At 41.8% G+C, this 17165-nt stretch overlaps 1 protein-coding gene across 3 annotated transcripts in view; it reads right to left on the reverse strand.

Moving 5' to 3' along the window:
- Positions 1 to 15840, reverse strand: part of LOC146654959 (protein NLRC3-like) — a 45280-nt gene extending 29440 nt beyond the window's left edge. Inside the window, exons 1-4 of one of the 3 annotated variants that reach the window (XM_085427390.1) lie at positions 15557 to 15840; positions 14142 to 15452; positions 13574 to 14054; positions 8172 to 8345 (exon numbers count right to left, since the gene is read on the reverse strand). In XM_085427390.1, the coding sequence (XP_085283516.1) occupies positions 8172 to 8345; positions 13574 to 14054; positions 14142 to 15452; positions 15557 to 15824 (2234 nt within the window). In that variant the 5' untranslated portion in view covers positions 15825 to 15840. Of the gene's footprint in view, positions 1 to 3495; positions 3670 to 8171; positions 8346 to 13573; positions 14055 to 14141; positions 15453 to 15556 lie in introns of those variants that run through there. The other 2 variants (XM_085427391.1, XM_085427389.1) reach the window with 2 other exon arrangements.
- Positions 15841 to 17165: the final 1325 nt, after the last annotated feature.

A 17165-nucleotide genomic window follows, 5' to 3' on the forward strand; every position in this document is an offset into this window, starting at 1 on the left:
GTTGTAGCGTGGCGCCTCTGCAGTTTCCCATGGTGGTCGTTTCATCCTTGTCCTCAGCAGTTCTACTACAGGGATCAGGTTTCCACCGTCCATCAGTCCTCTTCTCCTCTTCGCCTCAGATCGGCAGCCACCTCCTGTGCTTCATTATAGATTACCAGTCCGGTGTTAAAATGAACTTAAAATGAACCTGGATAGAGTGTCTGGAAACGAAGGCCTTTTTCTTTTAACGCTCTTCGAATAGTGGCGTATCCCTTTCTCTTCGCCAGGGTGTCACTGGTATAATCTTGCTCAGAAAACACGCATTTCCCTTTATACTGAATGTGTCACGTTTCTGGGTCATTTTGACCCAGCATTTTCTCTTTCTTATATTTTGGTGTCTTTCTTTAGTGATGCTGTTTTGATTATTATTATTATTCTACATTTAGTTCAGTGTCAAGCCTGCGTCTTTGTAAATTGTTTCTTGTTTCCTGTTTTACTTTGAAGGTTCATGTCTGATGTCAGTGTGTTCAGTTTTACTCCCCCCCCCCTGTCTCATTAGCCCTGATCTCTCCCAGCTGTGTCTCCCTCCTGTTTCACATTCCCTGATTACTCCCCTGTTGATATATGCGTTTTCCTTTGCTCTCTGTCACATCCTTAATGTTGCTACCCTCTGTGTGCTGTGTGTTTTGTCTTGTACTCCGGTTTAGTGGCTCAGTTCCTGTGTTTCAGTTCCTATGTTTTGTTTTGTTTTTGTGACTTATATTTATGAGGCGTTTTTCCAACAATAAAAGCTGCGTTTAGTCCCATCTTTGAGAGTCCTGCGTTTGGGTCCTTTCCTGCCTTTTTATTTTTGTCTTTTGTTATCCATGAGTTTAATCTTAAACTCAAGGAAACATATAACAACAGATCTTGGGTTCAATTCCTGCGGAGGCTTAGGGCCTAACAAGCGGTGACATCTTTGTATCCCTAGCGGGGTGTCAGGAAGTCCCAGCTCAGTCTTAATAAAATTGTCAATAAATTCCATTATATTATTTCCTTTCGCTCCCTCCGGTATGCCATGAATACGTACATTATTTCTTCATGAGCATGCCTCCAAGTCTATTAGCTGTGCCCGAAGGTGCTCTTGTAGTTTAAGTGTATGAGAGAGCATGTCTTTCACATCCATACCAAATCCTTCCATTTCAGATACTCTCCGTCCAGTCTCCTCAATCCTTTGTAGAGATGGACCGATCCGATATTACGTATCGGTATCGGTCCGATACTGACCTAAATTACTGGATCGGATATCGGAGAAAAATAAAAAATGTAATCCGATCCATTAAATATCACGAAAGCACCTCACAAAACTTGCAACACGCCGTAACTCACCTCAGAACGTTAGCACGTCGGAGCAGTATGCATCACGTGATAGAGCGGCTGTGGCATGCGGGACCTGTCGGTGGTCTGGATAGCATTTGGAGCTTCGCTAGCAACCCGGCATTTCATCTCCGACAAAGTTATCCCCGAGAGAAGTAAAGCAAGTGTGTAAGTTCATCTCTGAATGTTTGTAAAGCATTCCTGCATTAAGCTTAACAAACGATATATGGAGCGACTGCCTCTCCTGCTGCTACTTCAATCATGAAACTGCTTAATGATCAGCTGATCGGCTTTTCTGTCGCGACTCCGTCTCTCTTGTTTGCTTTTGGCCCACTTTGCACCAGAAAGAGGAAACCAGCGGCTGAACAACAGCAGCACGTTTAAGCTTGATCAGCTGTTGTTAGAATTTATTTAATATTACTTTCTACTCGAGGATCGTTTTCTACGTAGCTGACGCTGGTAACTGTGCAGGGGCGGATCTAGCAAAGTTTAGCCAGGGGGGCCGATAGGGCATGAACAGGGAAAAGGGGGCACAAAGACATACTTTTCTTTCTTATTCTCATTTAAAATGTCTAGCTTTTAATAAATAATTATCTGACACCCAAAGTTTTAATTTGATGTAAAATGAATAGAAGTCAATTACTGTATATAGTAACTATTAAGTCTAATATATATACCCTAGTAAGCTATAGTACTTTTTCCTTTGGGAAGGTACCATCTGTGCAGTCTGCAATTTTGTTGAAGAAAGATGTTGAATCTATTTAATATTTCTTGAAAAATAATTGATTTCTGTGCATTTTTTTTCACACTGCATCAAATTAAGGTTGATTACGTCGATTAAGCATCATGAGGTGGAGCGTGAGGGGTGGTTCCCTATTTTTTATTTATTTATTTTTGTTGTTGCTGGGAGTTGGAACCCTATTAGTTAGGTTGCTTAATATTTATGCTAAGTACTCTTTAAAATACCACAATAGGGAGGATGGTGTAGGTCTAAGTTTATTAGATTGATCAGTATTGCTGAACTATGAAATATTTTTTTTTGCATACAGGTATAACAGAATAGCTTTAGTGTAGTTGTTGTTTTAAACTTGAGTATGAACTTATACAAAATGCAGCAAGATATTAAAAAAAAAACAGTTTTGTTGATTAAAAAACACTATATCGGATTCATATCGGTATCGGCAGTTATCCAAATTTATGATATCGGTATCGGACATAAAAAAGTGGTATCGTGCCATCTCTAATCCTTTGAGCCATTTCTTTCAAGTCAGTGTTGATAACACTGAGCTTCTCATTCATCTCCTCTCTCAACTTTGATAATTCACGGGGGATATCAGACTGAGTGGGTGTAGTCATTCCTGCTGCAGTGTTTGTCCTGATTGAAGTGACCTCACACTGTTCTCTGTAGAAATGATATCAGTCTGACTCGTCACAAGTTTGGAGGCATGTTTATTGTTTGCTCTTCTGGAAACTCTCAGTATAAAATATGGAATATGCAAAGGAATGGAGACACGCTTCAGTCTTTGTGGACCTGTTTCTGTACCTGCCACCATCATTCTAGATGTTTGTACATCAGCTTATGAAATCCTGCCTGCTGTTGAAATCTTTATTTATTATTCTCCAGCTGCTTCACTGTCACGTTGTAAGCGGAGCTGCCTGAGCCCCGCCCACACAAAAGCTTCCAAACAGCAGACACATACCTGACCAGTTAGCATTACCCAGCATGCCGTGCAGCAGTGTCAGTTTGTAAATTTGCAATAACTCCTGCTCCAAACTGTTTGTTTCACAGATTGCTATGTGCCGTGACCTTTGACCAGCTAAAGAGAGTCAGCTGTGGATTATTCACAACTGTGTCTGATACTTAGAAATTTGAGGAAGAACGGTACATAGTTAATCAGAGTCCCCTCTCTCTGAATTTGGAAAGGTCAGCAGGCTGCTCGGCACCGTGTGGGCCATGGGCCATACTTTGAATATGACTATTGGAAATGTGAACATTGTTCTCCTACAGTCAATTAACTAAACCAGAGAAGAAGAAAACAGGCTTTACCATGAAAATCCTCAGTGTGGATCAGTATAATATCAGCCTGATGTCTGCAGTTTAGTGTCAGCACAACTTTCACATCATATTCATCTCAGCACAACTAAAACATGCTGACTGACCTCAGAGTTTCAAGTCCACATCCTGGACTCTCCAGAAAACCACACAGCTGCTTCACTCCTGAATCCTGCAGGTTGTCCAGGCTCAGGTCCAGCTCTCTCAGATGGGAGGGGTTGGACTTCAGCGCTACTGCCAGATAATAACAGCTGATCTCTGACAAACCACAGAGCTTCAATCTGTAGAAAGAATGAAAGATGTACGTTTATTAGACAAAGTGTGAGCTTGAAATCATTCAGCGATTCATAATCTGTTCAGAGCTGAAGAAGGTTCAGAATGTAGAAGTTTAGAAAATGGAAACTCCAAACAGCTGAAGCCAACAGGAAGCAGCTTCAAACAAACACAGCAAGAGGGGAAAAAAAACTCTGAATTTTTCACATTAAAGTTGTACATTTATCATAAAACCATGAAAAAGACTTGAAAAAGCTGTGTTTTCCATTCAAGGAACCACATGGCTTCACTTTTAAAGGTGAAGTGAGAAAGAAATGGACATATTTGAAGTCCAACACCTTTTTTCTAGTAGCTAGTAAACAAACTACAAGCTCATTTTCCTTCCGACAAGTCATCTTCTGACCTGGACTAACAACACAGGTCTCTATGTGGAGCTGGCTGTGAGACCAGTGCTCAGGGAGCGTCTACAAAGTGCAACACTGAAAGAAAATCAGACACAAATTTGCTTCCCGCACTTTCACACAAACACCTACTGTCATAATTTTTACCAAACTCTGTGGATCCTTTATTGAAAATTCTAATGTGACTCAAATGGTCAGACAAAAGAGGGTTATAAATAAATATGATAAAATGTTGTATATTAAAAGGAAGTTGTTGAATCATTTTCCTCATAAACCAAACATGATTCACAAACGTGTTTTTACAAATACTTTGATCTGCAGGATAACCCAGATGTTTAAAGGCATTTTACTCACGCTGTGTGAGAGTCAAGTTATTACTCAATATTTATGGATAATGTTTTTAAATTGGGCAGAAATTCAATTCAATTCAATTCAATTTTATTTATATAGCGCCAAATCACAACAAAAGTCGCCTCAAGGCAACTTTTGTTGTGATTTGATGTAACTACACTAAGCTCAAATATCCAACAGGCATTTAATCCCATTTCAGTTTGGCCTCATCCTGGGCCAGATTATCCAACACACACTGTGACCACAGCTGGGGTCCATTGAAGAGACGGGAAACAAAACCAACAAAATAATAAAGAGCACCATTTGATTTTCTTACATTTTAGCTCTTCAAGCCAAGCATACTAAAAACATGAGCATATGTTTTCTGATAAAATGATGTCACAGGTAGAGTAAATTGGTGATGTTACAGCCTTTCTCCGCTCTGCTGCCGAGGCTGTTAGTCTCTCCCAAACTCAGCTACAGGACTTCCAAATGAATGAAATCAGCAGAAGTGATGTGGCCCACATACTGGCCCCTGTGCTGGCTCATGTATGGATTACCTCTGGCAAACCTGATCTGGGCCACTAAAGGGCCGTCATTTTTTGTGGTATGTGGGCATGTATAAGTTGTGTACAGCTAAGTGCCAGTTGTAGACACACTTCTGTCCCTGTGCTGGCCCAGAACCGTTTCAGCTCTGGCCCCGATGTCAGCCTAATGTGTACCTTAATCAAACCATGTAATAACAACATGTGCCGGAACATAATAGTGCAAAAGTAACATGACAAACCTCTGTTCAGACAGTGAATGGATTGACTCTTATATAGCACTTTTCTGGTGGTCTCCCGGATTACTCAAAGTGCTCTATACAACATGCCACATTCACCCAGTCACACATTTTCTCTAAACAGAGTGCTTCCTAACAATACACAGTCACACTCTTGACATGCAGACTGGAGGAGTCAGGGATTGAACCACTAACCTTCCGATCAGTAGGTGACCTGCTCTACCTCCTGAGCTACAGCCTCCCACTGGGAAAGATGAGTAAACCGTCACTAGGTTTTGGATAAAGTGTACACTCACAAATCTGTCAAACTGCATTTGAAACATTGTCTACTATAGCAGTATAGTATTGCAACATGGCATTTGGGTCTTCTAACTAAGATAAGATAAGATAAGATAAGATAAGATAAGATAACCTTTATTAGTCCCACACGTGGGAAATTTGTTTTGTCACAGCAGGAAGTGGACAGTGCAAAAGTTATGAGGCAAAAATTAGAATACAATAAGAATAAATACAGTACACAACTGTACAGAATAGAATAAAATAAAATACTATATACAGTAGAATAAAATAAAATAAAATAAATATACAATAAGATAAAAATAGAATACAAATACAAATACTATATACAACTGAGTAAAATACAACGATGACAAAAATAGGAAAATAGGAACGTAAATAGTGCCATCATTGCCAGACCTGGCCCACATCTGGTTGACATACACCCTGCCATGACACCAGTCAGTCAGAAGTGCCAGCTTGATGCCAGATCCGGGCCAGACCTGTTTTCTATGAGCCTGGGCCACATAAACCAAACCACATATGGCATGCTATCACATAGACAGTACCATCTATGCCAGGCCTGGCCCATATTTGGATGACATACGTCTTATGCCAGAAGTCAGCCAGCAGTGCCGGCTTGACACGGCTTGCTATATGGGTCACATTCACAGTGGATTGTCACTCATGAAAAAGCTCTGGCTGCTTCATTTCTGATTTCATATCAGAGACTTTAAAGCTTCAGTTAAGCTGTACTGTGATGCTTCCTTTCCATATTCCAGTGAGGCCTTCATAATGATTTCACCTGTTCTGTACACACACTGTGTGCCCTGTATGTCTAATTATTGAAGAAGGAATTATTGAAGAAGGAAAAGAAGCCGAGCATTCAAATCCATCACACATTTGTGACCAGGGCTCTGTAAGCTGAACATCCAGCCGTGGCCACATGGAGCCATCATGGATGGATTTAGTGTGAACAATAAAATAGGCAGTGATGTTTCTAAATCTGATCAGTAAAATAATGACATTAAAATGATGTGATTACATGGAACTGGCAGATCCTGGTTCAGGCTCCAGTCTGCAGTGATGTCAGCTATCATGTCCCACCTTCACTGGAGGCCATCTTTGGCTTTATTGTCAAATTCTACTCTGATTGGCTGGCCTGGAATCCCTGCTACCCATAATGCAACAGGCGTCAGACACAGGCAAAGGGGAGAGGTAAGTGACGGACTGATGAGAGGTAAGTGACGAATGGATGAGAAGTAAGTGACAGACGGGTGAGAGCTAAGTGACGGAAGGTGGGTTTAAATCTGGGACTCTCCACCATTTGACCTTAGAACTGAAGAAGCTTCTCGGATGAGAGGTGAATCGTCTTCAAGTAACTTAAAGAAGTCCAGACGCTTTTCTTTCCAAACTCCTTAGACCACGTGCTATGGAGTTTTTACATGTTTTGGAGTTTTTACGTGTTTTGGAGTTTGTACATGCTTCAGGGTTTGTACGTGTTTGTACGTGCTTTGTCTCTTGGAGCCACCGTAAATATACTTTTATTTATTCACTCCACATAAAATGTAATAAATAAATCATATAATACAAAAACCAACTATTTACATTTTGGTTTAAAACAAAACATATCCATGCATTAGAATGGCCCAGTCAAAGTCCAGATCTAAATCCAATCGAGAATCTGTGGCAAGATCTGAAAACTGCTGTTCACAAACGCTGTCCATCTAATCTGACTGAGCTGGAGCTGTTTTGCAAAGAAGAATGGGCAAAGATTTCAGTCTGTAGATGTGCAAAGCTGGTAGAGACAGACCCTAAAAGACTGGCAGCTGTAATTGCAGCAAAAGCTGGTTCTACAAAGTATTGACTCAGGGGGGCTGAATAATTATGCACACCCCACTTTGCAGTTATTTATTTGTAAAAAATGTTTGGGATCATGTATGATTTTTGTTCCACTTCTCACGTGTACACCACTTTGTGTTGGTCTTTCACATAGAATTCCAATAAAATTGATTCATGTTTGTGGCTGTAATGTGACAAAATGTGGAAAATTTCAATTCAATTTAATTCAATTTTATTTATATAGCGCCAAATCACAACAAAAGTTGCCTCAAGGCGCTTTATATTGTACAGTAGATTGCACAATAATAATAGTTCAAGGGGGCCAAATACTTTTGCAAGCCACTGTATACAGCAAATAATAAACAACTCAACACACTGGGTTACAGACCCAGGACCGTGACAAAAACGGCCATTTCTCATTCTACAACTCCAACAACTGTACATGAATTATACTTCATACACAGATCCACAGTCTCTGATTGCTCTGAAATCTCACTGACAGCCAATAGAAATAAAGAAAAGTCCAGACATACAGTCACACTCTACAGCCTCATCTGTACTGACTTCATCTTCACTGACTGATAGAGCACAACATTGACCTGTTGAGGCTGAAAAACTGTCCTGTCAAACATCTCCCCGTCACCACTCCACTTCTGTCAGCCTTTAAATGAAGCCTGCTCAAGTCTGTCACTTCTATTTGGAGCCAAAAGGAAAAACTGTTGTTCAGTCCTTTGGAGAGACACAACATTTCTGAAACCACTCAAATTTCTTCGCATTTGTCTTCAGACACATCCTGAACATTTTTGAACAGAAGTTTCAAACATCAATCAAATTTCTTAAACATAGAAAAACAACACACTTCAGTCAGTGAACTCACCGCAGAGTCTCCAGTTGACAGTTTTGACTCTCCAATCCAGCACATAGAAGCTTCACTGCTGAATTATGCAGGTTGTTTTCACTCATGTCCAGCTCTGTTAGATGGCAGGGGTTGAACTTCAGAGCAGAGGCCACAACTTCACAGTGAGTTTCTGAGAGTTCACACTGAGTCATTCTGTAATTATAGAAAAAATTAAATGTGTTATTATAAAAGCAGGTTTGAAGATGGCGCCCAATGTATGTGGATGCTCATCTATTGCCGTCAGTTTTGTTTGTTTTTATATTGCTCCTGTCATGTGTGACTCAGGAACCAGCATTACTGATGTACAACCGCAAATTGCTTCTGAATCTCCGAAGTACTTGTCAAAATACAGTTCCGTTTGCTAACAGAGGAAAGAAATCCTGGTGCCCGCTGTTGTCACAAATACCAACTTACCTATGCCGTGTTGTCATGCTACCTCCCCAGCGAAGGAGTCAGGGTAGGGGCAGTGGTTGGCTGGTTATACTCAAGCTCGCCTTGTTGCATCGTCCCACTCCCGTCCAAGGAATTCATTGATTATATCATGAAGTTTTTATGCATCGGCAATTCCTGGACCCTTTGGATTCCTGCCCAATCCCTGTGGTCGGCTTGGATGATGCTCCACTCATGACCCCTGTCCTCTTCAGCTCAATGTGCACCAGATCAAACCTCTGCAATATGAGGCTGCTGTGTCGGGCTCACTATGCTGCTGAGGTTCATAGCTCTGCCTCAGCTCCTGTTATGGTTGGCCTGGTAAATGCCAGATTGCTGGTAAACAAATCTCTTATTCTGAGGGAGTTATTCACCTCCTGGAACATGGACTTCATGTATGTCCCCAAGACTTGGCTAAACACTGGTGAGTCTAGTTTTTTATCTGAACTTTTAACAATGAGTTGTTCCTATTTTAACAAATACAGTGGTCCCTCGCTATGACGTGGTTCACCTTTTGTGGCCTCGCTGTTTCGCTGATTTTTTGGTGTGCAATTTTGCATGTTTTTTTTTTAACAGCATATTGTCTTCAATCAATCTTGTGTCCTGTACAGTACAGAATGTGTTCAGCTTGTCAAGTTTACATAAATCTTAGTAGCAGTGTGCTGTACTGTATGTTTGTAAGTTTTCTTCCCAACAAACACAACAGTGTCCACGAAACGTTTTGCACCGTCAAAGGTTTTTGGTTTCATTCTATAATACTGGACTTATTTTTCTACCAAGGTTTGAACTTAGAGTGTTTAAACAAGAGAGAAAAGTGTGAAAATGTTCATGCCTGTCTGAGAAAAAGTGTATAAAGTCTGTATTGAGGGGTTTTACAGCCTTAAAACTTCTATAATTGTAAAAGAAAAAAAATAGAAAATTAAAGAAAAAAATAAAGTTGGCTACTTTGCGGATTTCACCTATCACGGGTTATTTTTAGAACATAACTCCCGCAATAAACGAGGGACCACTGTACTGGACATCAGGGAGAGGAGGAGGTATGGTGGTTGTTTTTAAAAAGGATTTTAAATATAAACAGCCTTCATCTTCCAGCTTTGAGCTGACGTGTTCTAAAGTCAATCGCGCTCTGTTCTCTTTGCTATCATTTATCATCCCCTAAATTACAATAAGAACTTCATAAGTGACTTTTCAGAATTTCTAGCTGGGATGATGCCCAACTATGATCACATTTGTATTGTGGGAGATTTTAATATCCATGTCTGCTGTCCTGACAAACCTCTGGTGAAGGATTTTTTAAGCCTCACTGACTCCATTAATCAGTCAGTACCTGGTCCCACACATGAACACGGTGTGGTGGAAGATTTTTTTTGTTGTATTGATCTCGTATTTTACCCATATCAATTTAGTAATTGTAGAATCACATTTTCACCAGTTGCATGCATGTGCACCACAAATGGGCCTTATGCTCTATCACACACAGTGTGGCCATTGTAAGTTCATAGGAGATGCTAACCAGATAGCGAGACTCCTTCTGCTTATCAGGGATATAAATCTCTAGTTGACGGCTAGGCAGAAAATAGAATAGAAAATAGAAATAGACATGTAAGATTTGTGGAATGTCTTTGCCTGTGTGGGTAGATAAGATTAAAATCTCTGTCACTGCCTTTTCCAACCAAATGGCTGTATTATTTGAGCTTGTGTTTTTGCACACTGCACTTCAAACCAGTGCTTCCGTTTGTCACTGTTGGATCATTAACTCTTTCACTGCCACCCAGTTCTCCTCTGCCTTTAGCCAGCTGTTTGTCCCCACTGATCTACTTCCTGTGGACACAAAGGTTTGGATCTTCCTGCCAAACTATCTTGGACTGGCACCATTAAAAACCAGGCAACCCAAGGCTGAAACCGAGCTTTGGTTTAATAGCACCACATGGGCTGTGAGGAGGGAGTGTCGTAGAGCTGAACGCAGATGGAAGAGGGACAAACTGCAGGTGTCTCTTCAAATCCTAAAGGACTGCTGGCGCCTCTATCAGGATAGAGTCAAAGAGGCTAAAAGAACATATTTCTCTAAGACCATTTGCTCCAACAGTCACAATCCACGTGTGTTATTTAAATCTATTGACTTAGTCTTAAATGCTCCACAAAGTGGCTGTTTGGAGGTCTCTCATGAACTGTCTAATGATTTTATGTTTTTTCATTGAGAAGGTTGCAACTAAGTGGGCTCTCATTTCTTCCCCTGAGTCTGACCCCTCTGTCTTGATCCCTTGCTCTGCTGTTTTTAAACAGTTTGACTCTTTCTTATTTAGAGGATGTGGTTAGCCACCTGAGGCCCTCTGGTTCTCCAAATGATCCTGTCCCACCACGATTGTTTAAGGAGATGTTTCCTAGCATAGGCCAGGCTGTTCTTACTGTTATAAACAGCAGTTTAATATCTGGTGTAGTCCCTGCTAATTTTAAGCAGGGACTACACCAGGTTTCTTAAGCAAGGGACTTACAACCATTGGCCGGTGTCCTGCAGGTTTTAGATATCACCCTGGGTCAAGACACCTGAATGAAATGATTAGTTCATTACCAGGCTTCTGGAGAACTTCAAGACATGTTGAGGAGGTCATTTAGCCATTTAAATCAGCTGTGTTGGATGAAGGACACATCTAAAACCTGCAGGACACCGGCCCTCGAGGCCTGGTGATTTAGACTCTTTTTCTCCAATTGATCTTTCTGAGTTAACTTCAATAATTACTTCAAACCATCAACATATCTTTTAGACCCCATTCCTACAAAACTGCTCAAAGAAGTCCTGCCATTAATTAATGCTTCAATCTCTAATAATCGGCTTAGTACCACAGGCCTTCAAGCTGGCTGTAGTTAAACCTTTACTCAAAAAGCATCTCTAGACCCAGCAGTCTTAGCTAATTATAGGCCAATCTCCAACCTTCCTTTCATATCAAACATCCTTGAAAGAGTAGTTGTCAAACAGCTAACAGATCATCTGCAGAGGAATGGTTTATTTGAAGAGTTTCAGTCAGGTTTCAGAGCTCATCACAGCACAGAAACAGCTTTAGTGAAGGTTACAAATGATCTTCTTATGGCCTCTGACAGTGGACTCATCTCTGTGCTTGTCCTGCTAGACCTCAGTGCAGCGTTCGATACTGTCGACCATAATATCCTATTAGAGCGATTAGAACATGCTGTAGGTATTACAGGTACTGCACTGCAGTGGTTTGTATCATATCTATCTAATAGACTCCAGTTTGCACATGTAAATGGAGAGTCCTCTTCACACACTGAGGTTAATTATGGAGTTCCACAGGGTTCAGTGCTAGGACCAATTCTGTTTACATTATACATGCTTCCCTTAGGCCAGGGGTCCCCAATCCCAGTCCATGAGGTCCGGTGTCCCTGCAGGTTTTAGATGTGTCCTTGATCCATCACAGCTGATTTAAATGGATAAATTAACTTCTCAACATGTCTTGAAGTTCTCCAGAGGCCTGGTAATGAACTAATCATCATCTAAAACCTGCAGGGACACTGGCCCTTGTGGACTGGGATTGGGGACCCCTGCCTTAGGCAGCATCATTAGAAGACATAGCATACATTTTCACTGCTATGCAGATGACACCCAGCTCTATCTGTCCATGAAGCCAGATAACACACACCAATTAGTTAAACTGCAGGAATGTCTTAAAGACATAAAGACCTGGATGGCCGCTAACTTTCTGCTTCTTAATTCAGATCAAACTGAGGTTATTGTACTCGGCCCTGAAATGCTTAGAAATATGGTATCTAACCAGATTCGTACTCTGGATGGCATTACCTTGGCCTCCAGTAACACTGTGAGGAACCTTGGAGTCATTTTTGACCAGGACATGTCCTTCAACGCACATATTAAACAAATATGTAAGACTGCGTTCTTCCATTTGTGCAACATCTCTAAAGTTAGAAATATCCTGTCTCAGAGTGATGCTGAAAAACTAGTTCATGCATTTATTACTTCCAGGCTGGACGACTGTAATTCATTATTATCAGGAAGTCCTAAAAACTCCCTGAAAAGCCTTCAGCTAATCCAAAATGCTGCAGCAAGAGTCCTGACAGGGACTAGAAAGAGAGCAGATTTCTCCTGTATTGGCTTCCTGTTAAATCCAGAATTGAATTCAAAATCCTGCTCCTCACATACAAGGTCTTAAATAATCAGGCCCCATCTTATCTTAATGACCTTGTAGTACCATATCACCCTATTAGAGCACTTCGCTCTCACACTGCAGGCCTACTTGTTGTTCCTAGAGTATTTAAAAGTAGAATGGGAGGCAGAGCCTTCAGTTTTCAGGCCCCTCTTCTGTGGAACCAGCTTCCAGTTTGGATTCAGGAGACAGATACTATCTCTACTTTCAAGATTAGGCTTCAAACTTTCCTTTTTGCTAAAGCATATAGTTAGGGCTGGACCAGGTGACCCTGAATCCTCCCTTAGTTATGCTGCAATAGACGTAGGCTGCTGGGGATTCCCATGATGCATTGAGTTTTTCCTTCCAGTCACCTTTCTCACTCACTATGTATTAACAGACCTCTCTGCATTGAATCATATCTGTTATTAATCTCTGTCTCTCTTCCACAGCACGTCTTTATCCTGTCTTCCTTCTCTCACCCCAACTGGTCGCAGCAGATGGCCCCGCCCCTCCCTGAGCCTGGTTCTGCCGGAGGTTTCTTCCTGTTCAAAGGGAGTTTTTCTTTCCCACTGTTGCCAAAGTGCTTGCTCATAGGGGGTCATATGATATTTGGGTTTTTCCTCTGTATCTACTGTACAATATAAAGCGCCTTGAGGCGACTGATGTTGTGATTTGGTGCCATATAAATAAAACTGAATTGAATTGAATGAGAGTCCTTTAGTACTGTGTATATCTGAAGAACTGAACTACTAATCTACACTAATTAATGAAGTTAATGATCAAATCTGGACTCACTGAGCCTTTCTGCAGTTCCTCACAGCTGGAATCAGTCTCTGTCGTCCCCGCTCTGATGTTTTGTACTGCTGCAGGTCCAACTCATCCAGAACCTCCTCTGACATCTGCAGCATGAAGGCCAGAGCTGAGCACTGGATCTCAGAGAGTTCCTGTTCTGATCTGTTCTCTAACTTCAGGAACTCTTGGATCTCCTGATGTACTGAGAGGTCGTTCATCTCCATCAGACAGTGAAAGATGTTGATGCTTCTGTCAGGAGAGATCTTATAACTATTGATCTTCTTCAGGTTGTTGATGACTCTCTGGATTGTTTCTGGACTGATCTCTGTCTGACCCAGCAGACCTCCTAAGAGTCTCTGGTTGGACTCCAGAGAGAGGCCATGAAGGAAGCGAACAAACAGGTCCAGGTGGCCATTGTTATTCTGGAGGGATTTATACATGGCTCTCTTTAGAAACTCATCCACAGAGGATTCAGCCAGAGAAGGTTTAATGGGGGGAATCTGATCTATCAGTAAACTAGAATTATTATCATACTCAAAATCAGAGTCAGAATCAGAGTATATACAAAAATCTCCCAGGAAGTCCTCCAGCACCTCTGTCTTCCTGTTGGTGAAACAGTGGAACATGTAGACTGCAGCCAGAAACTCCTGAATGCTCAGATGAACAAAGCAGTAGACTGGTTTCTGGAAGATCACACACTCTCTTTTGAAGATCTCTGTACAAACTCCTGAGTACACCGAGGCCTCTGTCACATCCAGACCACACTGCTCCAGGTCTTCTTGGTAGAACATGATGTTTCCTTTCTCCAGATGTTCAAACGCCAGCCTCCCCAGCTTCAGAAGAACTTCCCTGTCAACCTCCGTGAGCTCCTGTGGACTCGTCTCATGTCCCTCATGGTACTTGTTCTTCTTCCTCTTTGTCTGAACCAGCAGGAAGTGTGAGTACATGTCAGTCAGGGTCTTGGGCAGCTCTCCTCTCTGCTCTGTAGTCAACATGTGCTCCAGAACTGTAGCAGTGATCCAGCAGAAGACTGGGATTCTACACATGATGTGGAGGCTCCTGGATGTCTTCATGTGGGAGATGATTCTGCTGGACAGCTCTTCATCACTGAATCTCCTCCTGAAGTACTCCTCCTTCTGGGCGTCAGTGAAGCCTCGTACTTCTGTTAACCTGTCAACACATGTAGGAGGGATCTGATTGGCTGCTGCAGGTCGGGAAGTTATCCAGACGAGAGCCGAGGGAAGCAGATTCCCCTGGATGAGGTTTGTCAGCAGCTGGCTGACTGATGACTTCTGTGTGACATCAGACAGCAGCTTCCTGTTGGTGAAATCCAATGAAAGTCTGCTTTCATCCAGGCCGTCAAAGATGAACAGAAGCTGAGAGACAGCCAGCTTCTCTGCTGTGACCTTCTGTAATGTTGGATGGAAAACATGGAGCAGCTCCAGAAGACTGTACTGCTCATCTCTGATCAGGTTCAGCTCCCTGAATGAAAGCAGAACCACCACACTGACATGTTGGTTCTCCAAGCCCTCTGCCCAGTCCAGAGTGAACTTCTGCACTGAGAAGGTTTTTCCAACACCAGCCACGCCGTTGGTCAGAACCACTCTGATGGGTCTCTGTTGGTCAGGTAAGGCTTTAAAGATGTCCTGGCACCTGATTGGAGCGTCATGGAGGGCGTCCATCTTGGAAGCTGTCTCCAGCTGCCTCACCTCATGTTGGGTATGAACCTCTTCACTCTGTCCCTCTGTGATGTAGAGCTCAGTGTAGATCCTATTCAGGAGGGTTCTACTTCCTGTTTCATCACTTCCTTCAGTCACACGTTCACATCTCCTCCTCAGACTGATCTTATGTTCATCTAAAACCTCCTGCAGACCAACATCTGCTGAAAGAAAGAAAAACAGAAAGAAAACTCTTCAATGTCTGAACAACAACAAGAAGTCCAGTTTTCAGAAATGAGTCCATCAGCAGACAGATGTTCAGTCTTACTTTGTACACAGCTGCTCTGACTGGCTGTCTGCAGTCCAGCTCTGGTTCTGGATCTTTCTCCACACTGGGGACAGGACGAGTCTCCTGATGAAGCAGACTGGTCCCAGTATGAGGAGATGCACTGTTTGCAGAACCAGTGTCCACAGCTGGTAGAGACTGGATCCTTCAGGACGTCCTGACATAAAGTACAACAGGGCAGCTGCTCCTCCTCACAAACACCACTCCTCTTCCTCCCTCTGTGAACACATTTCTTTATCACTAAAATCATTTACTGAATGTTGATACAAATATCCAAATTTAAAAGATTGTGCAGAAGTTCTGATGATCACAGAGAAAAGTAAAAGCGGAGATACTTTTCTGTTAAGATTAAGATACGAAATATTTCAGATTTAGCTGTATGCAGTATTTTCAGAGTGCAGTACTTTATCATTGCAATGCTGCCATGACAGCACACTGTTGTTCAGGGTTATCCTGATGGAGGTCTCATTAACACCACCTCGTATGATCCAGCCTTTAGCTGCTTAGACGTTACCCTGGGTCTCTTTGTGGCACGATCTGATATCCCCGTGTCGGTGTTGTTCCCACATCATCATAATAAATGTTGTTCCAGGTTCAACATTGCAAGTGACTAATCACATTTGTACGGTAATTTCCTATAAACCAAGTTCAAAAAGGGAGTCTATGGCTGACGCGTGTTCCTGGTTTCCAAAAGAAATGCTTCCAGTTGCATTATGATTTGAAGACTGTTTATTTATTACAAACTGAAGCTGTAACAGTGAACTCCTTCCTAAATAAGCATGAAAGTTCCAAAAAAATAGCAGTTATCCAGAACTACCTGTGCACACGGTCAGAAAACCGTGAGACTCCTAACCTCTCTGTCCATGCTCCTCCCCTTCCCTCTCACACAGGGTTTCATGCTACTGTTGCACTTACATACTTAAAGTGAGAGGTACCCCCTTTTAGGTTCCAATCCCAAAACAGTGACTTAAAATTACTTTATGTAAACACATATTTTCACATTTATTAATCCTGAAAAGATGACTTATGTAATGAATCTATGAATTATAAAACAAACATGAGCTCAATCGTAAATAAAAATATGAAGCAGACGTCTGGCGCTTACAACATTGCTGTGACGTCATACTTTTGCGACTTCAGAAAAAAAACGCCTTAAGAAAAAATCTACTTAACTTGCGAGAAACCGCCTCTGTCCGCCGATCCAGCAATTTGAATTCTTTGCATTTCAGGATACTGTTCTTTAATAAACGTTAAGCATTATACAGGTTGTCCTTGCAACATTGGAATGTCATAAATGAATGAATTGCTTGGCTTGCAAAAGTATGACGTCGCAACAATGTGATTGGTCACTTACAATGTTGAACCTAGAACAGCACTTATTATGATGATGTGGGAACAACACCGACACAAGGATATCAGATCATCCCTCTTTGTGACCTCTCAGACTGTTTAACAGATCAAATACAAAGACATGAGAATCAGAGAGAGCAGCTCTATTCTATTTCCTGTGCCTTACAGTTTAGTACTCGGCACAAAACAAAACAGGAGCACCAAGGGTTCAAAACGAAAAGTCCACAAAAAACACAGGAGC

The sequence above is a fragment of the Rhamphochromis longiceps genome, linkage group LG13 (assembly GCF_057381845.1).
Source record: "Rhamphochromis longiceps isolate RC_006_pf linkage group LG13, R_longiceps_female_GT1.1, whole genome shotgun sequence".
Lineage (NCBI taxonomy): Eukaryota > Metazoa > Chordata > Actinopteri > Cichliformes > Cichlidae > Rhamphochromis > Rhamphochromis longiceps.